Source organism: Schistocerca americana, chromosome 11 (genome assembly GCF_021461395.2).
Source record: "Schistocerca americana isolate TAMUIC-IGC-003095 chromosome 11, iqSchAmer2.1, whole genome shotgun sequence".
Lineage (NCBI taxonomy): Eukaryota > Metazoa > Arthropoda > Insecta > Orthoptera > Acrididae > Schistocerca > Schistocerca americana.
The window spans coordinates 177,341,165-177,368,954 of record NC_060129.1 but is presented as its reverse complement, the minus strand read 5'-3'; the positions used below and the strand labels follow the sequence as shown (position 1 = coordinate 177,368,954).

Here is a 27,790-nt window from a genome sequence, read left to right as displayed (position 1 = left end):
CACTGTTATGAAGAGTGCTTCATGCGCTGTGTGTAAACATGCGCACGTCGCGCTGAGGTGTTGTCTTGGTTTGGCAGCCGTTGAGAACGGAGCTCCCATTGGATGTTACCACTAAGTGCGAATTGCGTACAGTTATTCGGTTTTTGAATGCATAGGGCAATGTGCTAACTGAAATCCATCGCCAATTGACGGAAGTGTATGGTGAGTTGTGCACGGATGTTAAAAATGTTCATAAGTGGTGTAGAGAGTTTGCAGCTGGTCGTACCGAAATTCAGGACGAACAAAGGAGTGGGAGACTGTCAATTTCTGTGGAGACAGTGCTGAAGGATGAGCAAAGCATGCGTGAAGATCGGCGGATCACCCTGCATGATCTCTGCACATCGGTTCTTGAGGTTTCCCAAAGCACTGCTCACAGAATTTTAACGGAAACATTGAACTATCGGAAGGTGTGCACAGAATGGGTGCCACGCATGCTGACTCAGGACCACATGCGGCAACGAGTTGATGCTTCCCGCGCATTTCTTCACTGCCTTGCAGCCGAACAGGACAACTTTCTGGACTCAGTTGTCACGGGTGACAAAATCTGGGCATACCACTTTACACCAGAGATCGAGCAACAATAATGCCAGTGGCGGCATCCTTCTTCTCCAAAGCCGCGGAAATTCAAACAGACACAGTCTGCCGGTAAAGCCGTGACAACCGTTTTTTGGGATTGGAAAGGGGTATTGTTGGTTGACTTTATGCCCACTGGGACCACAATTAACGCTGACAGGTACTGTGAGACTGAAAAAACTCAAACGGGCCATTCAGAACCGGAGAAGAGGGATGTTGAGCAAGGGCGTACACATTATCTACGACAACACTCGCCCACACATCGCTCGGCAAACCGTTGCTCTCCTGCAACAGTTTCAGTGGAACATAATCACCCACCCACCCTACAGTCCTGACTTCGCACCCAGTGACTATCACCTGTTCCCTAATTTAAAAGAATATTTGGCTGGAAAGCGATTCAGCTCTGACAACGAGGTGAAACAAGAAGCTCATAACTCTCTGAACAGCAGGGCGGTGATCTGGTATGACGTGGGCATACAAAAACTGCCAAGGCGTCTACAAAAATGCATCGACAGAAATGATGATTATGTCAAAAAATAGCTAAATGTTCAAGCTGTAAACTAATGTAAAACATTGTAGAAATAAACAGTTCTGTATACTTATAAAAAAATAGGAGACCTTACTTTTGGGATTACCCTCGTTATTTTATTACCAGTCTTGTCTTATTATCAAATCACCATCATATGAAATGAGTACATTGTATAGTAACTACTTGATGAGTTAATATGTTACATATTCAATTGATCTGATGATGACATGGCAGTAAGCAGAAACTGGTAACGGTATTACTCCTGTCACATGAGGCGGAGAGGTATAATTAAATAGAAATTACAGGAACACGGTTACTGTTTTCCCATAAGCAGTATGTCTCATCTCTCTAAGCTCGCGAATTGTGACATGACAATCCTGCAGGAGGCTGTGGTGCGGGGGAACATAAGGCAATCAGTGGACTACTTTCACATCAATAACATCTTTGTACCTTCCTGTTTTGCAGTTTGAATCTATTAGATAGCCCCCTCAGTTTTACCTTAGTAGCCAACTCAGGTTAGCGATTGTAAAATATTTTCAGTCTTGGGAAAATGAAAGAAATGAGAAAAGTCTCACATCTGCTCTGTGTGTGTTAACTGCGCAGATGCAGAAACAATAGAAAATGTGTCATTCCTGTACTCGGAGTATTAAATACTTTTGATGAGTTATACACAACTGACGTGCCTGCTGTCGCTCGGATATCATTTAACTAATTCTTGAATTTGACACGATTGTCAGCGGTTGTTGATGTCAGGAGGTTTTCCAACCTCCCACCACTGTTAAGTACATTTTTTTTTATTGGTTTGGATTGGCAGGAAGCAATATTAAAGGATGCAGTACTTATCAATACGACATGCAAAGTTAGTTTTAGATAAGAAGCTGCCTAGGAACTATGAGATTGTGTGTGGTGCTACACAGGAATCTCTTTAATCATTTGCTGGAGGAATTTATTAATGAATGGATGAAGACACATACAACACAGCTCCTGTTCACTAACCAGAATAGATTCTGAAAATGTCAGTTGTGTGGAACCCAACTTGTCCTTCTCTCATGACAATCCAGAAAGCTATTATTCGAGGCAGCCAGAAGGATGCAACATTTCTTGCCTCCATAAAGCATTTCAGTCTCTACTTCACCAGTGCTTGTCAACAAAACTATGATAATATTCTGTAGCAAACAAAATTTGTGTCTGGGTTGAGCCTTTCTTGGTAGGGGGGAGAGAGATGGTTATCTTGAATAGAGAGTCGGGAAGTTTATTGGGACTCATGCTGATCATTATTAATCAGTTGGCACACAAAATTAATTGTATTTTGCAGGTGATGCAGTCATCTTTAATGAAGTTCAAATTGGAGGGGGGGGGGGGGGGGGGGGGGGGATCGTATCTTGGTCAGGTTTCAAAATGCTGCAGTGACTGGCAACTTGTTTTAAATATATGGAAATGTAATATTGTGCACTTCACAGAATACAAAAATTAATATCTTTTGATGATAGTATCAGTGAGTCATATTTGGAGTCAGTCAACTCATACAAATATACTGGTGTCCAAAATTGTTGTTGTTGTTGTGGTCTTCAGTCCTGAGACTGGTTTGATGCAGCTCTCCATGCTACTCTATCCCGTGCAAGCTTCTTCATCTCACAGTACCTACTGCAACCTACATCCTTCTGAATCTGCTTAGTGTATTCATCTCTTGGCCTCCCTCTACGATTTTTACCCTCCACGCTGCCCTCCAATACTATATTGGTGATCCCTTGATGCCCCAAAACATGTTCTACCAACCGGTCACTTCTTCTAGCCAAGTTGTGCCACAAACTCCTCCCCAATTCTATTCAATACCTCCTCATTAGTTATGTGATCTACCCATCTAATCTTCAGCATTCTTCTGTAGCACCACATTTCGAAAGCTTCTATTCTCTTCTTGTCCAAACTATTTATCGCCCACGTTTCACTTCCATACATGGCTACGCTCCATACAAAAACTTTCAGAAACGACTTCTCCTGACACTTAAATCTATACTCGATGTTAACAAATTTCTCTTCTTCAGAAATGCTTTCATTGCCATTGCCAGTCTACATTTTATATCCTCTGTACTTCGACCATCATCAGTTATTTTGCTCTCCAAATAGCAAAACTCCTTTACTACTTTAAGTGCCTCATTTCCTAATCTAATACTCTCAGCATCACCCGAGTTAACTCGACTACATTCCATTATCCTCATTTTGCTTTTGTTGATGTGTCCAAAATTAAAGCAGCAAATTGCTATTTCCCAGTCCTGTGTCTAATTCATGATATAATCATACAGACTGCCAACAGATGTCCATATGGTCATGTTCTGTACAGAAGGTGGCATTCCAGTCAACGGACAACCATGCCATAGATGACGCCAGGGCACCTATCGAACAGAGTAGCGTTTGTCGGATAGTACCACATCCACAATCACTGTGTACACAGCCACAGACAGTGCAATATGGCACAGAGAAGATACCGACCAGAATCTCTGCATTGGAAGCCATAGAAAGAATGTAAACAGGACAGTCGCAAGCTAATGTGGTCTGATGGCTTAATGTGGATCGTTCTGTTGTTTCTCAGGTGTGGTGACAGTTTATAGAGACCAAAACTGTATCCCAAAGACCAGAGCAGGGCTGACCATATGCGACATCAGAGACCATAATTTGGCTGTGAGGGCACGACGGTTCCACCTTAGTACCGCATGGCAACTGGCATCTGAGCTCGCAGCACCCAGTGGGTGTGTTGTATCGAGTCGAGCAGCATACAGGGAGCTTCAACACAGCGGCCTGCACTGTTGGAGACCTGCTGTATGTTTACCTCTGACACGTCTTCACGGAAGGGAACTCTAGAGTGGAGTCGTTAACACACCTCCTGGATGGCCGAACAGTAGGCCAACATTCTTTTCACAGATGAGTGCTGATTTTGTCTGGAGAGTGGTTCTTGATGGATTACATCTGGAGGGAATGTGGAACACAATTTTGGGACACAAACATTGTGGAAAAAGACAGATATCAAGGAGAATCCCTAATGGTGTGGGCAAAGATTGCGTTGACCTCTCAGACAGCTCTTCGTGAATGACACCTGCAATAGTTAACATCAGTTAAACCTTGCTGATTGGCAACGTTTAACTGCTGTCAGGTATTGTGATGAGATCTTGGGACTTCACGTGGGTTTGTTGCGAGATGCCGTGGGCCCGGACTCTGTACTGAGGATGTTAATGCTTGACCTCATAGAGCACAGGTGGTTAATGTTTTCTTGCAAATGGAAATACTGCACACATGGTGTGTGTAGCGGGACTTTGAATTTTGCCACGCTACACTCGTTCCCTCAGATATAAATTATACCGCCACAGCTATATGAGTGCTCGACGGCAGAGAAAATATATAAGAAAATGAAGGTACTAAAATTGTAATTCTTTTTGTTTTCTATCCGTTTTTTGTCACTTGGAGAGCGGAAGCTTAACTTACTTATTAGCTAGTCTTGGCCGGATTAAGACGAAAAACCTTATTGATGTGCAGACATATTGTGGAATGAAATTTGGAGGATGGAAGCAGCAACGTAAAATACATTGCATTTAATATCAAGACGGTTTTGTATACATTATTAATTCTTTGACAATGAAATTTATTGCAAAATTTCGAAGCAGCTAAGACTTTTCACGCAGAAATGAAGCAGGAGATTTTTGGAGAACAAGAACTGGACGCTGCACGAGAGAAGACGTGTTAACGTGGTAAAGGATGAACTCTTATCTACACCATTTCCCCCTGTTAATCACATTTTGTTATTCTCTGTTCTCTTTCAAATAATTTTTGTAGTGGAAATTGGTTTGACTTCTGCTCAGAAACGCCACAAGGACCACCCCAACAATAGCTTTTCCGAATCACGAAGTCCGATAACGTTTCTGTAATACGAAGTCCGATTTGCATTTCATTCTTTCCCTTTTTCACGGTCGTTAACGATTTTAAAACCCCCTTTTTATTCACCATTTCTTCCCACATTTTCAACCTTTTCTTTTCTTCTCTTTTTCTTTTTTATTAACCACTACATGTGGCTTGCTTGCTCTCCCAATTTGAATCCCATAGAGCATGTCTGGGATGCACTAGGGAGACGGTTTGCATCATGTCACATCCACCAACCACTCTCCAAGACTTGCGAGCAGGTCTGCAGGAATAATGGGCATTATTGCCTCAATGTGAGACTGATGACATAATTCACAGCATGCCCCGTTTTTGTGAGGCCCAGTATTGCTACCATAGACGGTCACACCCCATACTGAACACATTAACCAGTTGTCAGAATGTGTTTGAAAATCTGTTAAGTTGGAAAAAAACCAAGAACTTTTGTGTTTATTGTTCTGCAGATTGCAGTTGTTTATGTTCTGTATTGTTTACTTTGTTTCTACTCTACTATAACATGTTTATATTCTTTTATGGCAAAATAAATGCAGCCTTACAAAATTTCTGTTCGTTGCTTTAATTTTGGACACCAGTGTAGCTCGGTGTAACAGTTTGTGCAGATTTGAAGTGGAACGATCACATAGGCTTGGTGGTAGGTAAAGTAGATGTCAGAATTCAGTTCATTGGTAGAATATTAGAGAAACTCAGTCAGCCCACAAAGGAAAGTTCTAACAAGCCGCTTGTGGGACCTACCCTATAACACTGCTTGAGTGTGTGTGACCCATACCGTACAGCACTAATAGGTAATATTGAACATTTACAGGGGGTCCCAGGAGAAACAGTCAATATCCAGGGATACGACAGGAGCAATTCTTCGAAGCAAAAAAGTCCAGTAAACGTGGGGTCAAAAATGCATACCCGTAAGAGGTATAAGCTTTCTTTCTTCCTCACTACTGTAAAACGCATCTCTTCTACTAAACAAGTGCTATAGCTCTTAAGGTATGCATTTTAGTGCCCATGTTTACTAGACATTCTTTTTTCTCTTTTGGTCCATACTACCTACTACCAAAATACGGAAGGCATAGAGCTTGCAGTGGAAGAGATTTGTTTCACAGTATGAAAGATGGAAAAGGGCTCATTGCTCTGAAGGTATGCATTTTAGAGCCCATGTTTGTGTTTCCTTTTTGCTTTGAATGGTCATTTATGCATATTCCTGAATGTTGACCACTCCTCCAGAGACATCGTGTATAAAGAAAGCAGCACAAATGGTAACAGGTGGTACTCTTGTTGATAATTCTTCCGGGTTATATGGCCGCGGTCCATGGAATTCTTCTCTTCCTAACGTTTCATCCAATACTACGTTGGACATCCTCAGAGGTATGGCTGGTCCTGCTGAGTCCTGCCGACTGACGACTGACGAGTCGGGCGTCGGAGAGCGGCCTAAATACCGAGGAAAGTGGGCGTGGTCTAGCTTGCACGTAGTAGCAGAGAGAAAACTAGTCAAAGATAAAATGTAGCTATCAATAATAGTCCGTCATAGATATAAAAATCACTTATCGATTCTGTAAAGCCACTGTCCATATCTCGCTTCATTTCAACGCCTCTTCTTTTCTATTAAAACTATCTTCATGTCTTCATGTTTATAAATATCAATAGCCTCCCTATACAGTTGTGGATAATAGTTGGTGGTAACACTTAAAACTGTAGTTTCAGAAAACTTAACTACATGGTCACCTGACTGAAATGCATGTTCCGCAACGGCCGATTTATCTATTTTTCCCAGCCGGCAAAGACTTTTATGCTCCTTTACCATCGTATTCACACTTCTTTCCGTAGTACCAATATGGACCTTGTCACAAGTACATGGAATTTTATACACACAGCTAGATGATAATGGTGGGCTTCTATCTTTAACAGAACAAAGTACTTGTCCTATTTTTCCGGTAGGTTTGAATACCAGTTTCACTTTATGTTTCAGCAAAATTTTGCCAATTCGATCTGTAACCTTACTAATGAAAGGTAAAGACACCGTGTTCTTCCATTGCTGTGTACCATCCTTGCCCTTTGGCCTGCTGTAATTAGGTCTCAAAACTCTATTAATTTCTTTGTTTGAGTACCCATTCTTATTGTTATGTAGACGACACATTCGTGGTTTGGACACACGGTAAAAAAGCCTTAGGCAAATTTTTTGATTATCTGAATAGCATAAACCCTAAAATTCAGTTTACCATAGAAGTGGAAAAAGACCAGGCTATTTGTTTCTCGATGTGTTAGTCATGAGACAGACTGGTGGTAGTCTAAAACATAAAGTGTTTTTGAAGAGCACACATACTGATAGATACTTACATAAGAACTCCAATCATCACCCACAACAAAAAAGAGGTGTAATCAAAAATTTAGTGGACAGGGCAAAACGGATTTGTACGCCGGAACATCTGGATACGGAACTGAATCATCTGAAACAGGCCTTGAAAAGAATGGGTACTCAAACAAAGAAATTAATGGAGCTTTAAGATCTAATTACAGCAGGCCAAAGGACAAGGATGGAAGAACACGGTGTCTTTACGTTTTATTAGTAAGGTTACAGATTTAATTGGCAAAATTTTGCTGAAACATAAAGTGAAACCGGTATTCAAACCTACCAGAAAAATAGGACAAGTACTTCGTTCCGTTAAAGATAGAAGGCCACCATTATCATCTAGCAGTGTGTATAAAATTCCGTGTACCTGTGTGGCAAGGTCTATATTGGTACTACGAAAAGAAGTGTGAATACGAGGGTAAAGGAGCATAAAAGTCTTTGCCGGCTGGGAAAAATAGATAAATCGGCCGTTGCGGAACATGCATTTCAGTCAGGTGACCATGTAGTTAAGTTTTCTGAAACTACAGTTTTAAGTGTTACCACCAACTATTATCCACAACTGTATAGGGAGGCTATTGATATTTATAAACATGAAGATAGTTTTAATAGAAAAGAAGAGGCGTTGAAATGAAGCGAGATATGGGCAGTGGCGTTACAGAATCGATAAGTGATTTTTATATCTATGACGGACTATTATCGATAGTCACATTTTATCTTTGACTAGTTTTCTCTCTGCTACTATGTGCAAGCTAGACCACGCCCACCTTCCTCGATATTTAGGCCGCTCTCCGACGCCCGACTCGTCAGTCGGCAGGACTCAGCAGGACCAGCCATACCTCTGAGGATGTCCAACGTAGTATTGGACGAAACATTAGGAAGAGAAGAATTCCATGGACCGCGGCCATATAACCCGGAAGAATTATCAACAACAGTACCATACGGTCGTGAAAGCCTTCATTGAATGATTGGTAACAGTTAGGTTTCTTTGGTTGACATATGGGGTGAGGGGTTGTTGTGGAAATCTGTAAAAACCTGAACTGGCAGGCGATTGAAGATAAACACACAATATCCCAAGAAAGCCTGCTTGCACAGGTTCAAGGACCAACATTTAGTGAGGAATCTAGGACTGTACTACAGCGCCATATGTATTACCTCCATATGGAGCACCAAGACAAGATCAGCTCAATTACAGCAAGCAGAGAGGCATTTAAGCAGTCATTCTTACTGCAGTCCATATACAACTGAAACAGGACAGAGTTCCGTAACACAAAAGTACTCTCTTCCATGCACTTAACATCTTCCATGCACTTAACAGTGTTTTGCAAAGTATTTGTGTAGACGTAGATGTCAATGTAGAAGAATTCAGTTATATGTAAAACATTTTGTCAATATATAATCGCAGTTCTTGTGTCTTCAGCCATCTGTTGATATGCTGGTCTTAAGCATTTCGTTGCCTGTATAATGTACAAAAAGGGAAAAGAGTGGGATCACACGAGAGGAAAAGTGGAAGATCATTAATGTAAACAAGACACTGCACAGGCGGTGTGGTTATTTGGGCAGACACAATTTATCACCGACAGTGTGTTATCTTGTGGAGATATCTTATCTACCAGGCACCTCTTCAGCTACTCAGTAATGTGGCCGGTGCCTTGTTGACTTTTTGCGGCGGGCATTTTTCTTTGAACACCCGGTGGGGGTAGGAGTGTGAGAGGGGGCGTTTCTTGTGTTCTTTCTGTGATCAGCTGCCACCTACATGCAGAATTACTGTGTTTCTCTTCACATTATGCTGTTTGGAATAGGTTATGAATGAAAACAAGTAGTGGCCTAAATAAACATTCATTTGTGTGTGCTGATAAATAAACTGTACAGAGAAACTGACACAAGAAATTTAGCACCAAAGTGTCAGTGGTACCACTGGAGTAGAGGAAAACACGTTAGTGAACGCAACCGGTGATAGGTGAGCAAGTTGTAACTTACAGCCTTGTTGATATGCCTCTGCCTCATCAAACTACTGTTAAAAACTTCTTCCTGTGGTTGTTGCTGACAGTGAACTGTTATTAAATGGTGTACACAACACTGTGGAATTTGGTTTCCATTCCTCTGTGCATTTATTGACAAATACTTTAATTCAATGATCAGCTACATCTCCTTGAAGAAGTTTCAGAATTTCACAAGTGGCAATAATCCACAAAATATATGTCACCACCAGACTGTCACATAATAACTGTCCACACTACTTGTCAGTAGAAAAGTTAGAATTTCAGTTACCAGGTGTGGACTGACTTAGAAACAGTACACTTTAATTCTACACTTCAACATATCTGATGATGAATCACTAGATGTTGACATTAGCCACTGACTTGACCAAATAAAATGAATAGCATAGGATCTGAACTTGTTGAATGCTAGTCCACCACTGACCCATGGATCATAAATGTCACCTTTGTATAGATGCACGTATTGCAGAAATTGCAAATCTGTAAAATATTAAGCTATAGCATTTCGGATATTAACATAAAAAAACACAAAAATTAAATGTATCACGATACTGCAGGCAGCCAAATAAGTTTATTTAACAAAAACCAGTGTAAATAGAAAATGGTCAAGTAATAGGTGTTATTTTATGGTAGGCAAGTTTTAATTTAAAAGCACATTCCTAAGGTTCATTGGTAGTTTTCAAGAAAGTGAAATTTTCTAACTGAAAGAATTACAAACTAACAGCTAGAAATTGATAAACTAATAAGTTGTTTATTATTTATTTATTATTATTATTTATTTTTGGAAATGAAAAAATTGGGACTACAAAACTATGGCACTGAATTTTGGAAATAATATCATTTTATGACTGTAATATTCTGGAATACAAAAATTTTAAATATGAATAACTTTTGAAATATTAAGCTTTCAGGAAAAGTAAAATCTTTGCTTGAAACAGAAGAACAGGAGCTTCCAAATAAGGTACTTTGATCCAGAAACAAACAGTTTCCAGCATCATTGAATTTTGACATTCTCATAATTTGTGGGCACAGTAAATCATGAACTTTAAAAAAGAAATGTTCCTGTAAGAGCTAAACATATCATTGTCCTCAGCAATTGTAAATTATGCAGTGAGTAATGAAATTTAGTGAAATACTGTTCGAATAATACGTTAGTTATTTCACACAAATATGATATATGTGTTACTGGTGCAAAGAGATAAAGGTGTGGGGGGTGGTGGAAGGTAATAACATCATGGGGAATGATATAAAAATGAGTTACTCTTTCCCAAAGTGCCAAGTTGATCAGCAGACAATGTTTCTCTAAAATGAGTTAGCTGGGACCGTGACAGCGTTTACCTACATCGCTGTCTCCTTCACAGTGTACATGTGCAAAGTAATTATTAACTAATGCACAGTTTTATTTACTTCCTAATGAGAAAAAGCAGTACACATTTTTTTAAAGAATTGTTACTTGATGCATAACTTTTCTCAATGTGAATAAAGCATTCTCCTACTGACATTCACAATGTCCTCTCAACATCCTGGACTGTGCGTAATTAACCACTGTATGAAATACCAACGATCAGTCTAGATTTTGCCAGACAAATAAAAATTGCAATCTCAATTGCTATTAGTTATTCTAGTTTCATCTACATCTACTGAATTTCCCTAGTATTTCACCAACGAACCGAAGTCTGTCACCTGCCTTACCTTTAACTGAGCCTATGTGATCATTCCATTCCGTTTGTGTTGTCGTTGTTGTTGTTCTTGTCTTAAATCCGGAGACTGGTTTGATACAATTCTCCATATCATCCTATCATCCTGTGAAAGCCTGATCATCTCCAAATAACTACTGCAACTTACATCCCCCTGAATCTGTTTACTGTATTTGTCAATCTTCTTCTGCCTCTACAATTTTTACCCACCACACATCACTCCAGTACTAAACTGGTGATCCCTTGATGTCTCTGAAAGTGACCTGCAACCAGTCCCTTCCTTTAGTCAAGTTGTGCCACGAACTTTTACTTTTCCCAATTCTGTTCAATACCTCCTCATTTGTTGTTTGATCTACCTATCTAATCTTCAGCATTCTTCTATAGGATCACAACTGAAAAGCTTCAATTTTTTTCTTGTCTGAACTGCTCATCATCTATGTTTCATTTCCATACAAGCCAACACTATCAACAAATACCTTCAGGAAAGACTTCCTGACTCATAAATGCAGATTAGATGTTAAAAAAAAACCCCATTTTCAGTTACTAGTCTACATTTTATCCCCTCCCTACGTCAGCAATCACTACGTTTTTCTGCCCAAATAGCAGAACTCATCTTCTACTTTTAGCATCTCATTTCCTAATCAATTTCCCTCAGCATCATCTGATTTAATTTGACTACATTGCATTACCGTAGTTTTACTTCTGTTGATGTTCATCTTATTCAAGTCACTACCCATTCTGTTAAATGCTCTTCCAAATCCTTCAACATCTCTTACAGAATTACAGTGTCATTGTCATTCCAAATTGTTTCATGTAGGTTTTTGAATGAACTGATTGATTCCAGTTATGACACACTGAGAACATAGTGATACGGTACTATGTATTCATGTTTGCTGACCTGCACAATTTTACATTTTTGAGATTTGTTGTCCCACCATACTCAATTGCATGTAAAATTGTGCTGATAATTTTATCTCCTCCTCTGATTTCAACCGAACTTGGTACACACATCCCTTACTTTAGAGTAACAATTGCTGTGATGGTAAGACCCACCTACATATCGTACTTCAGTGGATGTGATATCATAAATGCTGAGATGCACTAAGAGGTGCCATATTATTCATGGCATTTAATTTATTAGTTTCTTTTTACTAACTCCATTTGGAACACATTTTGCAAATGATGTCCTGCTATGGCACTGAATGAACCTACAAAATTATATCATCATGCGATGCACAGATCAGAGCATCATAAACAATGAAGTGTGAAAAACTACTGCATCATGGATGATGTTAACATTTATTACTAGCTTCTGATAACTCTGTTCACAACAAATATAGCACTGTGCAACACATAGTTCAACAGATACGACATTGTAAACCTTGAGATATGTCAAAAACTGCTGCATGATGCGTGAAGTTTTAATCAATTTATTCTTTAGTACTAAGACACTCCCACAGTTGAGTCAACTTAAGGAAATCTCTGACACCTGGCAGCACTTTTGGCAGTTTTCTATTGCAAAGTGCAAATGACTGTAGGGAAAAACGACAACCATCGATAGAACACAGCCGTAGAGACGTTTACAAAATTGTGTTTTAGACACGCGAAGCTGTGCCCAGGATACAGAAACTGTCTGGGACTGTGTTTCTTAATTTCGATACTGTACTTACACATTTGTACATTATGCATATTTCTTTGTGTGACGCTTTCATTATTAATGTACCAGAATTTAAGATTTGCAATGGCTTGTCTCGAACTTAAATTAATCTGTGATCTTGCGTTGTTCAAACGGCTCTAAGCACTATGGGACTTAACATCTGAGGTCATCAATCCCGTACACTTAGAACTACTTAAACCTAACTAACCTAAGGACATCACACACATCCACGCCCGAGGCAGGATTCAAACCTGCAACCGTAGCGGTCGCGCAGTTCCGGACTGAAGTGCCTAGAATCGCTCAACCACAGCGGCTGGCTCTTGCATTGTTTATCACTTATATATGTTACCTTGACAAATGTATTCCCAAAATTTCATTACTCCCTCATGCCGTTTTTTGGCCACGAGTGGCCCTTCAGTACCGTCCGGCCGCCATGTCGTCCTCAGCTGAGGATGTGGATAGAAGTGGCGTGTGGTCGGCACACCGCTCTCCTGGCCGTTACGACGGTTTTCGTTGACTGGAGCCGCTACTATTCGGTCGAGTAGCACCTCAGTTGGCATCGTGAGGTGGACTGCAACCCAAAAAATGGCAACAGTGCACGGCAGCCTGGATGGTCACTGATAAAAGTACTGTCCACACCCGACAGCGCTTAATTTTGGTGATGTGACGGGAACCGTTGTAGCCACTGCGGCAAGGCCATTGGCCATAAAATTTCATAGCTGGACACTAACACTTAGGTGCCGACGCCTGTAAAAATACGGGCGTGTGTGACCTGCTCAAAAGTCCGGCTCCCGTAACCTTACGGGCGCGCGTTCTTGTTCTTCCCCTTCCTTCCTTTGTGTGTTCTTATGGCTCCTGCTTGCCTGGGAGGCGCTACGTGAACTGTAGTTCGAGTATTGGTCACTAGGTGGTGTGGGCATGCTGTGGAAGGGTGTGCTTCCCTTTTTATTTGTCGGGTTTTGTGAGAGGCGATTTTTTTCCCGCAGTCTCAGTAGCGTCGACATGACCACACAAAGACCAAAATTGCATCCTAAAATAGTTACAGGAGGTTACTGTAGATAAGACATACTGTATCCATCATAATTACAATTTCTGTGTAAAATAAAAAAAATTCCTTCTAGAAAATACAGTGAATACACCTTTGACCAATTGTTCCTTTTTTCAAAAACAATGTTACAATAATAACACTTGTCAAAAGTATGTATTAATTCAAGAGAAAGGTATTATATATGGTTTTAAACAAGAAAGTCTAGTGTTTTTCAATAAGAGTAATTTTATTGCTATAACTGAAACCTTTCATGAGTTGTAGTAGTTTAAAATACGTTAAAATCAGCCAGTCTTTGTGGTAGACACCCACGCGCAATGGCTCAGGCCCCAAAGTGTTAATTATTTTTCTGCTTTAGCAATTTTTTTCTTTTAGTGCGTTTAACTAATGATTTAATGGCATTATTCATGTCATACAACATCAAACAGAAAAGAAACAGATGTAAACTGTATATCTACAATTGTATGCGATCACATATCAGGTGAATCAAATAGTATATTGTAGGAATCTTGATTTGATATGGTACACCAGACATCAACTACCAAAAGCAGTACATTGCAATTGTGAAAAAATAAAAAAATAAACAATAAAATAAAAAAAAATCAGCCCAGTAGATTAGAATAGTAACAGTGTTATTAAGTACAAAACAATTGCACTATATTAACAGAGTCGCCAAAAGATTTGTGTGGTGGTGGGTAGGTGCTATTGTAAACACCGACACCCGTCCTGTCGTGCAGGGGGCATCCCGCTGCGGAGGCAGGCGTCGCTGGAGGAGGACAGCGGCAGCACGACCAGCAGCGACGGCGCAGAGACGGCGCGCCTGCGCCAGAAGTTCGAGGAGGAGCTGCGCACTGTGGCGGCGATGCAGCAGCGCCGGCAGGCTGCCGACCCCGAGGCGGGAGCGGGTGCCGCGGCTACACCCCAGCCGCCCGTTCCCGTGCAGGACACCGCGCCGCTGCAGAGGGTCGCCTCACCAGCGCAGAGGGTCGCCTCACCAGCGCAGAGGGTCGCCTCACCGACGCAGAGGGTCCGGTCGCCGCCCCCTCCGGAGAGGTCGACGACCACTCCGCGAGGTGAGGCCGAATGCTCTCCCACTGTCCACTGAAGCCTCGTATACGAGGGTCACTCCAAAAGAAACGCACAGTATTTTTTTTTTAATCCATCTTTTATTCTACATGTTTGAAAGTTTTGAAGCGTAGAGATACGTCCTTTAGGATTAATATTTTCATTTCTCCACATAATTTCCATCCCTCTCAACTGCCTTACGCCATCTTGGAACCGGCGCCTGTAAACCCGTGCGGTAAAATTCTGGACCGACCTGTTGCAGCCACTGTTTGGCAGCGTGCACAAGGGAGTCATCATCTTCAAACCTTGTTCCACGAAGAGAGTCTTTCAGTTTCCCAATGACATGATAGTCACATAGAGCCAGGTCAGGACTGTAAGGCGGGTGTTTCAGTGTTGTCCATCCGAGTTTTGTGATTGCTTCTACGGTTTTTTGACTGACATGTGGCCGTGCACTGTCGTGCAACAGCAAAACGTCCTGCTTTTCCCGATGTGGTCGAACACGACTCAGTTGAGCTCGAAGTTTCTTCAGTGTCGTCACATATGCATCAGAATTTATGGTGGTTCCACTTGGCACGATGTCCACAAGCGAGAGTCCTTCAGAATCGAAAAACACCGTAGCCATAACTTTTCCGGCAGAAGGTGTGCCTCTTCGTCTCTGGTGAAAAATAATGGAGCCATGTTTCATCACCACAATTCTTCCAAGAAATTCATCTCCACCATTCTCGTACTGATCCAAAAGTTCGCTGCATACTGTTTTTCTTGTTTCTTTGTGAGCCACTGTCAATATCCTGGGAACCCACCTGGCACAAACCTTTTTTAACACCAGCACTTTCAGTATTCTGCAAACACTTCCTTCCCATGTCCCAACGTAGCGTGACAATTCGTTCACTGTGATGCGTCTGTCAGCAGTCACCAATTCGTTAACTCTGTGCACATTGTCTGGAGTGTGTGCAGTACGAGGCCTGCCACTGCGAGGGCAATCCTCAATATTGCCGTGCCCACTTTCATCACGTAACCTGCTTGCCCACCGACTAACTGTACTGCGATCGACAGCGGTATCTCTGTACACCTTTTTCAACCTCTTGTGGATATTTCCCACTGTCTCGTTTTCACAGCACAGAAATTCTATGACAGCACGTTGCTTCTGACGAACGTCAAGTGTAGCAGCCATCTTGAAGACATGCTGTGATGGCGCCACTCATGGGATCAGGTTGAACAATGTTTGAGAACAAGCGGGAAGGATGTATCTACCCACTGTAAAACTTTCACACATGGAGAATGAAAAGTGTATATTTGCAAAAATAGTGGAGTGACCGTCGTAATAATATTCTCTCTATATGAAAGCATGGTAAAGTGAGTGTGGGGCACGCTAGAGGACTACGGATAAGTCGCACTAGGTGGGAACATGGGTCGGCTAAGGGGTGTACTGAGATAGTCTGTGTAATTGTGATAAACACTGTATCTGGGTGGCACAGTGGATAACACAACTGCCTTGTAAGTGAGAGATCCTGGGTTCGAATCCTGATCCGGCACACATTTTCGCTTATCACCACTCATTCCACATAAAGTCCTGATGCAGCTGTCATCAATAGTCCCTTTCCTTTCCTTTCCTTTCCCCTTTTCCCTTTCCTTTTCCCTTTCCTTTCCGTTTCCGTTTCTGTTTCCCTTTCCCTTTCTGTTTCTGTTTCTGCTTCCCTTTCCTTTCCTTTCCTTTTCCCTTTTCCTTTTCCTTTCCCTTTCCCTTTCCTTTCCGTTTCCATTTCTGTTTCCATTTCTATTTCCCTTTCCCTTTCTGTTTCCCTTTCCTTTCCTTTTCCCTTCCCTTTTCCTTTTCCCTTTCCTTTCCTTTCCTCTTCCCTTCCCCTTTTCCCTTTCCTTTTCTTTCCTTTCCTTTCCTTTCCATTTCAATTTCCCTTTCTGTTGCTGTTTCCCTTTCCCTTTCCCCTTTCCTTTCCTTTCCTTTCCCCTTTTCCCCTTCCTTTCCTTTCTGTTTCCGTTTCCCTTTCTGTTTTCCTTTCCTTTTCCTTTTCCTTTTCCCTTTCCCTTTCCCCTGTTCCCTTTTCTTTTCTTTCCTTTCCTTTCCTTTGCTGTTTCCCTTACCCTTTCCCTTTCCTTTCCTTTCCTTTCCTTTCCTTTCCGTTTCCGTTTCCCCTTCCCTTTCTGTTTCTGTTTCTCTTTCCTTTTCCCTTTCCCTTTTACCTTTTCCTTTTTCCTTTCCTTTCCTTTGTTTTTCCCTTTCCTTTCCTTTCCTTTCCTTTTCCCGTTCTGTTTCTGTTTCCCTTTCCTTTCCTTTTCCCTTTTCCCTTTCCCATTTCCCTTTTCCTTTCCTTTCCTTTTCTTTCCTTCTTTTCAGTGTACGCAATATGTTTCACAGCTGTGGATTCCTTGTCGTACTTGTTCTTTCGGACACATCTGAAAGGACAGATACCACAAATTCATACAATTGAGTCTCCTCAGTGGTCTGTTGAAACCGCCACCTTCAGTGGAAATGCGCCATCACATTCGACCTTCTGCTGGAACCTGAAAGTAGTGAGGACACAGGACTTGGATGGAAACCGCTGATAGGTAATGCTGTGTGGGAATGTGGATCGGCTGAGGGGTGTACCGAGATAGTCTGTGCAGTTGTGGTAAATACCGTGGCCCAGTGGTTAATGCAAATGCGTGGTAAGCAGGCGACTCTGGGTTCAAACCCCTGTCTGGCACATATTTTCATTCGTCGCCACTGATTCCGCATAAAATCCCGATGCAGCTGGCATCGTGAGATCATTTTGCCTCCTTTCCTTTCTCCCTCCTCCACCTTCAATTTACATAACGTTCTCTTTGTAAGCAATTACTATTATGATTAGCTGTGGTCCCATTCTCCACTTGTGTATGTTCTGTGATATCTTCACATTCCTACGTGTGACATCAAATATTTAGAATTGCGCAAAAATGAGCTTAGAATATAAACCGCTCAACTCAAAAACAGTGGTATGAACCATCTGTCAACAAAACTGATATCTCACCACACTGTGTTTTAGAGTGTATGTGGAAGTAATTATTTAAGTATCTGAGGATGAGAATGAAGCCAACAGACACTCTTAATTGGCAGCATGTACCTCCAGTGTAACAAGATTCCTAACACTATCAGATACGGAAATCCCATTGACATAATTACACAATTTAATCACATTTGTAGTTCTACAAAATGAGACAAGAGATTTACAGCTCAGTTCATAATGACTAACATCGATAGATTTTAGATCTAATGAACTAATAAAACATTTGTGGAGTCCTGCTGGACATCCACAGTCGTCCAAAAGCATTACAGGAGTCACTCGGAGTAAGCTTTCTTTCTCACTATGGAGTAGTTTTTTGATCCAACATGTATCTATGCAGCTATAAAGGGCTTTCAGATTGAAAAATTTGGGAAGAAACACTGGCTTTGAATACATAAGAGAGTTCGTAATATTGCAGCACATTGGCAACCTTTTTGTTGTGTTGAAGAGATGATTGGAAGACTTTCTTTGCCTTTCTACACCAACTGCAGATATTGCGCCAGTGGTGACACCTACAATGTGCCAACATGAGGAAAGTTTCCAACCAATTTGTCATACACAAAAAGCAGTTGACCGGCGTTGCCTGGTGAAACGTCGTTGTGATGCCTCGTGCAAGGAGGAGAAATGCGTACCATCACGTTTCCGACTTGGATAAAGTTCAGATTGTAGCCTATCGCAATTGCAGTTTATCAGATTGCGTCATTGCTGCTCGCATTGGTCGAATTCCAATGGCTGTTAGCAGAATATGGAATTGGTTGGTTCAGGAGGGTAATACGGAACGCCGTGCTGGATCCCAACGGCCTCGTATCACTAGCAGTTGAATGACAGGCATCTTATCCACATGGCTGTAACAGATCGTGCAGCCATGTCTCAATCCCTGACTCAACAGATGGGGATGTTTGCAGGACAACAACCATCTGCACGAACAGTTCAACAACGTTTGCAGCAGCACGGACTATCAGCTCGGAGACAATGGCTGTGGTTACCCTGGACGCTGCATCACAGACAAGAGCGAATCCAGGTTCTGTTTACAGCATTGTGATGGTCGCATCCGTGTTTGGCGACATTGCGGTGAACGCACATTGGAAGTGTGTATTCGTCATCGCCGTACTGGTGTATCACCCGGCATGATGGTATGGGGTGCCTCTGGTTACACATATCGGTCACCTCTTGTTCACATTGATAGCACTTGTAACAGTGGACGTTACATTTCAGATGTGTTACGACCCGTGGCTCTACCCTTCATTCAATCCCTGCGAAACTCTAATTTTAGCAGGATAATGCAGGACTGCACGTTGCAGGTTCTGTACGAGCCTTTCTGGATACAGAAAATGTTTGACTGCTGCCCTGGCCAGGATGTTCTCCAGATCTCTCACCAATTGAAAACGTCTGGTCAATGGTGGCCGAGCAACTGGCTCGTCACAATATGCCAGTCACTACTCTCGATGAACTGTGGTATCGTGTTGAAGCTGCATGGGCAGCTGTACCTGTATGCGCCATCCAAGCTCTGTTTGACTCAATGCCCATTTTTACGGCCAGAGGTGGTTGTTCTGGGTACTGATTTCTCAGGATCTGTGCACCCAAATTGCATGAAAATGTAATCACGTGTCAGTTCTAGTATAATATATTTGTCCAATGAATACCCATTTATCATCTGCATTTCTTCTTGTTGTAGCAATTTTCATGGCCAGTAGTGTATTTTCAAAATTTCATTAATCTGCATTAATTATTGTTTGGTGGTGTGATTTTTTTCCATCAGTGTATTTCTTGTCTCAGCTACCCTGTGTAATATTGGTCTCTCAGTAAGAGAATTTTTCCAATCTGACTACCTCCGTGTCTTTCACAGTTTTGTAGTTCAGCATACAACATTCTACTTTCAACCACTTCTTATCACTTTAATGTTTTTAACCATTTTTTAAGCTGTAATTTATGATAAGTATGCAGTCCATTGCATACATCAGTTCTTCAAACCTTCTCTTTGTTTCATTCAGAAGGACTACATCAACCATCAGCTTCAGTCTTTGTCACTGATCCCGATTCTGTGTAATATCAATATTCCTGCTCTGGAAGGTTTTTTGCTTCTTCTGCGTTACTACTCTGACGTTAAAGTTTATCAACAGTGGTGCTAAACTGCAACACAGCGTAATACATTTCTCAATACAGAGCAATCTTTTCTGAACATGGACTTACATTTTATTACTGATATTCTAAACTTGTTTGAACAACTCACCTCCTTGCTTAATTCATCTCCACTCTTGTGACAATTTCAAATGTATTATTCCAGTTTACATCTTACATTGTCCAAGGCTTGTCCGTCAGAGGGAAGTGTAGTGGCAGACACTGGTGCCTGTATAATTTTGATGCTTTGTAGCATTGTCGGATGATGTTTCTGGACACTGGATCCTAGCCTTGATTTGTTCTCAAGACACCCTCTACAACCCCTTGAAGTTTGTCGCATCATTTCTCGACACCATGTAAATATCTAACAGTCTTTTTTTGATGTGTTGACCACAAAATATTACTGCAGAAGTTGGACCATTATGGAGTAAGGGGAGTAGCGTACAATTGGTTCGCCTCTTACTTTAAGAACAGAAAGCAGAAGGCAATTCTCTGCAATATTGAGAGTGGTAGTGATGTTCAGTCCCAATGAGGCACTGTTAAGTGGGGCGTTCCCCAAGGGTCGGTGCTGGGGCCACTGCTGTTTCATATTTACATAAATGATATGCCTTATAGTATTACAGCTGATTAAAAAATATTTCTGTTTGCTGATGACACGAGCTCGGTAGTGAAGGATCTTGTGTGTATTATTGAAACAGTATCAAATAATGTAGTTCGTGAAATAAGTTCGTGGCTTGTGGAAAGTAATTTGATGCTAAATCACAGTGAGACTCAGTTTTTACAGTTTCTAACTCACAATTCAACAAGAACCGATGTTTTGATCAGACAGAATGGCCATATTATAAGTGAGACGGAACAGTTCAAGTTCCTAGGTGTTCCGATAGATAGTAAGCTGTTGTGGAAAGCCCATGTTCAGGATATTCTTCAGAAACTAAATGCTGCTTTATTTACCATTAGAACAATATCTGAAATAAGTGACAGTTCAACATGAAAAGTAGTCTACTTCACATATTTTCATACGCTTATGTTGTATGGTATTATTTTTTGGGGTAATTCTTCTGTTTCAAAAAGGGTATTTTTGGCTCAAACACGGGCTGTTTCTAGCTGTACGTGGTGTAAGTTCGAGAACCTCTTGTCGACCCCTACTCAATAGTCTGGGAATTCTGACATTGGCGTCACAGTATATATTTTCTTTAATGTCGTTTGTTGTTACCAATATTAGCTTATTCCCGAGAGTTAGCAGCTTTCACTCAGTTAATACTAGGCAGAAATCAAATCTGCATGTGGAATGCACTTCCTTGACTCTTGTGCAGAAAGGAGCGCAGTATTCTGATGCATCCATTTTCAGTAAGCTACCACAAGAATTCAAAAATCTTAGCAGTAGCCCAAACACTTTTAAGTCTAATCTGAAGAGTTTCCTCGTGGCTCACTCGTTCTGTTCTGTCGAGGAGCTCTCGGAAGAGCTGAAAAATTAAGCAAATTCCAATGTTACATTGTCGATTTTCTTTATTTAAACTTACGACTTGTCACCTGAATATGTTTTTATATTTCATTTTATCTGTTTCTACTACCGTGTTATAATTTCACGTATCGATTCGTTCGATGACCGTGGAGACTTCTCCTTAATTCGGCCCCACGGAACAATAAATAAATAAAAAAATAGTAAATGTGCCTGTTTACCACCCAGTGTCTTCTCTATGTGGCAAGTGACGACTTCCAGATTTTCCATTGTTTGATCTAATTTTATTCTGGAAAAATTAAGTTTTATAGTTTATGACAATAAAAAGCAATGAAAGATTTCCCATTACAATTGAATGTAATGAAAAGCAGACACACATAATCGAGTGGAGGAGAATTGTAGGTACTCGAGACAGAAATGTGATGAAAATCTTAATTATTCTTTGTGAGGAATGAGCTAATGACGGAAAGTGGATGTGCGAACAGGCTACCAGACCGTGAAGGTAACGGCGCTGGTGGAGAAACCGTCGACACCGCCGAAGAGGCATCCGTCGGCGCAGGCCGAGCCGTCGGCCTCTACGCCGTCACCCCCGAAGCAGCTGACGAGTTCTCCGGACCGGGACGCCATCAAGCCGAAGCCCATCTCACCGGTCGTGCGACGGACCGCGATGTCACCGCAGCCGCCGGCGGGCGCCCGTCCGCAACAGGCCGTGCCGAAGCTGCGTGCGTCGCCGATGCAGCAGCATCGTCAGCAGCAGCAGCAGCAGCAGCAGCAACAACAACAACAACAACAACAGCAGCAGCTGCGGCAGCAGCAGCAGCAGCAGCAACAGCAGCAACAACAACAACAACAACAACAGCAGCAGCAGCAGCAGAAGACGAAGAGCTCGGGACTGCGGAGGTTCCTGTCCCCGGCGGCCAGCCTGTTCGCGTCGGCCACGGGCAACAGTCCTCGCAACCGCAGGAGTCTCAGTGAGGACCGCAGCTCTAGGTAAGTCGCCAGCCCATCCCCACAATTCACTTTTGCACCCCTGAGAATACTGTTCTCTGAGGACGTGTTTCTGTACCAGGTCCAAATGCAGTGGGCACTGCACTTGCTGCTTCGCCCGAGGCCGGTATGTTCTGGAAATAGTTTTACAGTAGTTCCTTCCACTTGCCATTCTTTAGTTCTACAGTTCTCAACATTTGTCAGACGGCACAGTGCATACAGGGAGTGGGCAAAAATGTGGAAACACCAAAAATGCAACACATTCCGATGCCTCGTACGGTGTAGAAAAACAGTTGGCATTCAAAACAGCTTCTAGTCGTCTTAAAATGGATGAATCCAGGCTCTGTATGGTTTCAGAGTGAATTGTATATTATTCTTTGAGATGTTTATATTTTCTCCCTTGCGTTGCAAATCTTTTGAGTGAAATGCCCAGTCGATGTGCTGTTGCTTTCACGTCAATTCTACCAACATTGAGAGTTGTTTAGTTCTCGGGGTTTTGTAAAATTCCAGGATTTTTGTCTCGTCGCTGTGCAGCCTATGAAAAGGATTACGGAAGACTCCCAAATAAATTCCAAAGTTCAGTGCAGTTTTAACACCAATATATTTCCAGGACTCTTGTGTCCGAGCCTGGTGAACTGTACTGGTTACATCGGATGTACCCAGAGTTGACATCAAACGACACAGAGTTCACGCCACAAAAATCAACAAACGAGTCAGCCTACAATACATATGCTCGCAACCATAGCCAAAAAATGAGTGCCCCAAGGTACCTGCACGACCTCTATACTTTTGTTAACAATTACATACAATGAAAATTCGGTTTTATGTAGAATCACAATTAGCAGTTAAACAGAATATGAGATACACATTGCCAAAATTTTACAATCTCAGTGCTGAACAAGGTGAACCTATTTTCAACTTAGTTACGAGTTAATATAACATTTTCTGACAATTATGTTACAGGTAACAATTACATTTCTAAATTTGTTTATAACAAATCAAGTAGTGCCTGAATTTTAGTGCTAACATATATCGGAGATCCAATTAAAGGGCTTTATTTGTGTGTTCTATTTAATTTGCGGTAGTAATTTTATAACGATAGGTTTACTGGTACATCGTGACCACGTGCTCTATTTCTTTCGATTAGTTACAGTATTAATTTCACATTTATATTGTGTTTCTCACATAAGAACAATGTTAAATGCTTTTGGCATATTCAAAATACAAAATTAGGACTGGTGTTTATCTTTAATGCTCTCAGAGGGGTTCTGATAGGTAGCAATGAGATACAGTAATATTTCATCTTCCTGCAAAGTAGTGGCAAATTCAGTTGACGACGGAGGAAGTATAGGAGCCACACACACTTATCTCCAAAGTATACCACAAAGGCTCAATAATATTGAGATCTGGTGACCGTCGTGGCCAGGGAAATGTAACAATTCATCTTCATGCTCACTAAACAGCTCTGGACTATGTTAGCAGGGGTCCTGTCATCTTGGAATACATCATCACCATTGGGGAACAAAGGGGATTAACCGCATCAGCCAAGTCACACGATCCTTGGCAGTAATTTTGTTGGGAGGGGGGGTCGTCAGTCTTCTGACTGGTTTGATGCAGCCCGCTTTGAATTTCTCTCCAACCTCTTCATCTCAGAGTAGCACTTGCAACCTACGTCCTCTATTAAGAATGAGATTTTCACTCTGCAGCGGAGTTTGCGCTGATATGAAACTTCCTGGCAGATTAAAACTGTGTGCCGGGCCGAGACTGAAACTTGGGACCTTTTCCTTTTGCGGGCAAGTGCTCTACCAACTGAGCTACCCAAGCATCACTCACACCCCGTCCTCACAGCTTTACTTCTGCCAGTACCTCGTCTGCTACCTTCCAAACTTTACAGAACCTCTCCTGCGAAGGAGACGAGGTACTGGCAGAAGTAAAGCTGAGGGCGGGGAGTGAGTCGTGCTTGGGTAGCTCAGTTGGTAGAGCACTTGCCCACGAAAGGCAAAGGTCCCGAGTTCGAGTCTCAGTCCGGCACACAGTTTTAATCTGCCAGGAAGTTTTACGTCCTCTTATTATTTGCTTGATGTATTCCAATCTCTGTCTTCCTCTACAGTTTCTGACTTCTACAGCTCCCTCTAGTAACATGGAATCCATTCCTTCATGTCTTAACAGATGTCCTATCATATTGGAATACATCCAGAAAATAATAGAGGACATAGGTTGTAAGTGATACTCTGAGATGAAGAGGTTAGCACAGGAGAGGAATTCGTGGCAGGCTGCATCAAACCAGTCGGAAGACAGATGGGGGGGGGGGGGGGGGGGGGAAAAACTGATATCACTATATGGCTACTTAAATCATCACCGAACACTCCCTATGTTTTGTTCTTGGGATGTAAACTTGGCTAGATGTTGAAAACAGTGTTCAGCAAGACTCATCCAAGCAAATGACATCCTCCATTGCTCCATAGACCAGGTTTTATGGCTTCAGTATCACATCAGGAATTTGTATCACTGAGTGGTGTTCTGGAATTCCACCTAGACCTGTAATTCCCCGCTTTTGGAGTTTGCATTGTGTTGTTTCGGTGCTGACGATTTTCACGAGTACGACAGTCAGTTATACAGTGACCTTTGCACCTGTCATTTTCTTATTTTTTGCTACTGTCCTGTTCAATGACAGTCTCTCATGATTACTCAACAAACACTTTCATTTGTATTATGACTTAGTCAGTACTGTTTTTTTACTTTCTCTGTATGTGGTATACATCTTCAATACAGTTCCTCTTGAAACATCAAATTCTTCAACTCTCTTGGTTATGTACACTATATGATCAAAAGTATCTGGACACCCCCAAAGCGTATGTTTTTCATATTAGGTGCATTGTGTTACCACCTACTGCCAGGTACTCTATATCAACGACCTCAGTAGTCATTAGACACCGTGCGATAGCAGAATGGGGCGCTACGCGGAACTCGCAGACTTTGAACGTGGTCAGGTGATTGGGTGTCACTTGTGTCATACATTTGTACGCGAGATTTCCACACTCCTAAACATCCCTAGGTCTGCTGTTTCCGATGTGATAGTGAAGTGGAAACATAAAGGGACATGTACGACACAAAAGCATACTGGCCGACCTCGTCTGTTGACTGATAGAGACCGCTGACAGTTGAAGAGGGTCATAATGTGTAATAGGCAGAGATCTATCCACACCATCACACAGGAATTCCAAGCTGCATCAGAATCCACTGCAAGTACTATGAAAGTTAGGCAGGAGGTGAGAAAACTTGGATTTCATGGTCGAGCGGCTGCTCATAAGCCACACATCACGCTGGTAAATGCCAAACAGTGCCCCGCTTTGTGTTACGAGTGTAAACATTGGACGATTGAACAGTGGAAAAACGTTATGCGAAGTGATGAATCACGGTACACAATGTGGCGATCTGATGGCAGGGTGTGGGTATGGGAAACGCCTGGTGAATGTCATCTGCCAGTGTGTTTAGTGCCAATAGTAAAATTCGGAGGTGGTGGTGTTACGGTGTGGTCATGTGTTTCATGGAGGGGGTTTGCACCGCTTGTTGTTTCATGTGGCACTATCACAGCACAGGCCTACATTGATGTTTTAAGCACCTTCTTGCTTCCCACTGTTGAAGAGCAATTTGGGGATGGTGACTGCATCTTTCAACACAATCGAGCACCTGTTCACAATGCACGGCCTGTGGCTGAGTGGTTACACGACAATAACATACCTGTAATGGACTGACCTGAATCCTTTAGAACACCTTTGGAATGTTTGGAACGTCGACTTCGTGCCAGGCCTCACCAACCGACATCAATACCTCTCCTCAGTGCAGCACTCCGTGAAGAATGGGCTGCCATTACCAAAGAAACCTTCCAGCACCTGACTGAACGTATTCCTGCGAGAGTGGAAGCTGTCATCAAAGCTAAGGGTGGGCCAACACCATCCTGAATTCCAGCATTACTGATGGAGGGCGCCACGAACTTGTAAATCATTTTCAGCCAGGTGTCCGGTTAGTTTTGATCTCATAGTGTAAGTACCCACCATATGAGCACCAACAATCTGCCCATGTTCAAAGTTATTTAGTACTGACATAATGCACTTACAGCTACATAGAACACTATTCCGATCATAACTGACACTTGCGACGTTGAGGGGATTGCGCAGGTGCCGTTTGTGGTCAAATACAACAGCACAATCTGCATTTATTATCAACCACGTATTCCTTGCGGCATTTCCTTATTTTTGTCCAGTTGCTGTACACAGTGTCCCAGTCCATTAGTGTTGAAATTATACACTCTGCAGTTCATCGTAAACTGACCAGTTTGAGAAAATGAACCAGAAGTGACTTGTAATCAAAGGCTCTCAGGTGCAGCCACCCCAAAAGATAGATAAAAATATGTCTCAATAATGGATTACAGAATGTAAATTATCAGAAACAGTTCTGAATATGTTGCGCACAGATTCAAATGATGACAGTGGACATTTTTAGAATGTATGCTTTATTGGGCAGATAAAGAAAAATTCTCTTTTGCAAATGAATGTTTAATTTGTGTGTACCAAACATATTTTGTCTCTTCATGCTAGACATCTTCAGTTGTCTATAATTTGGAATCAAATGGTATAGTTTATACTTTTTGTCCAGTTTAAAATCATTTCTTGTTCTGTGGAGTTGGATGAGGATCTTATTATACTTGTTTTAGCCCTGCAATGGAAATGCTTTACCGCCATTGAAAATATTGTTTTTGATAGACACAAACAATACATACAGTTGCAGAAGACCAAATTCGTATTTATCTATATGACAGAGCATAATTTGAATAGCAGCTGAGCAGAAATGACGGGAAATATTAACGATATTTTTATAACTGCTGATGTCGGGTGATGTTTTTCAAGCAGATGGTGGTCGGTCAGCTCGATGTAGCAGAGTTTTGGGTGCATGGCATCTATGGAGTAGAGCTGTTATGGGCTGCCAGAAGGCTCAACTAACTGAGTTTAAAGGTGCCATACTGATCTCCACAAAGATTTACACTTTCTGCTGCTCGCAACAAATGTCATGATTTCATGCACAATTAATCGATGTTTACTACCAGTGTTTTGATAGTGTTAAAGGACAATATTAATCAGACCATCTACTTCTCTTCTGGTCTCTATCCTTGTCCACTATTCTTTAATTTCATTCTTTGGAGCCTTCATCACTCCTCTTCCCATGGTCGTTTTGTCATGGATTTAATTCTGTGCTAGAAATCTATGGCAACTTCAGTTTTTTTTTTATTTTAAAGTCATCTTGTTGTAAATCTTTGTTTCCTAGAT

At 41.8% G+C, this 27,790-nt stretch overlaps 1 protein-coding gene across 1 annotated transcript in view; it reads left to right on the top strand.

Annotated features, from left to right (window-relative positions):
- The window catches only part of LOC124553492 (protein PRRC2A-like), a 1,723,518-nt gene that overhangs the window by 48,070 nt on the left and 1,647,658 nt on the right, over positions 1–27,790 (top strand). Inside the window, exons 7-8 of the mRNA XM_047127347.1 lie at positions 14,537–14,872; positions 21,965–22,469. Of these exons, the coding sequence (XP_046983303.1) occupies positions 14,537–14,872; positions 21,965–22,469 (841 nt within the window). The remainder of the gene's footprint in view (positions 1–14,536; positions 14,873–21,964; positions 22,470–27,790) is intronic.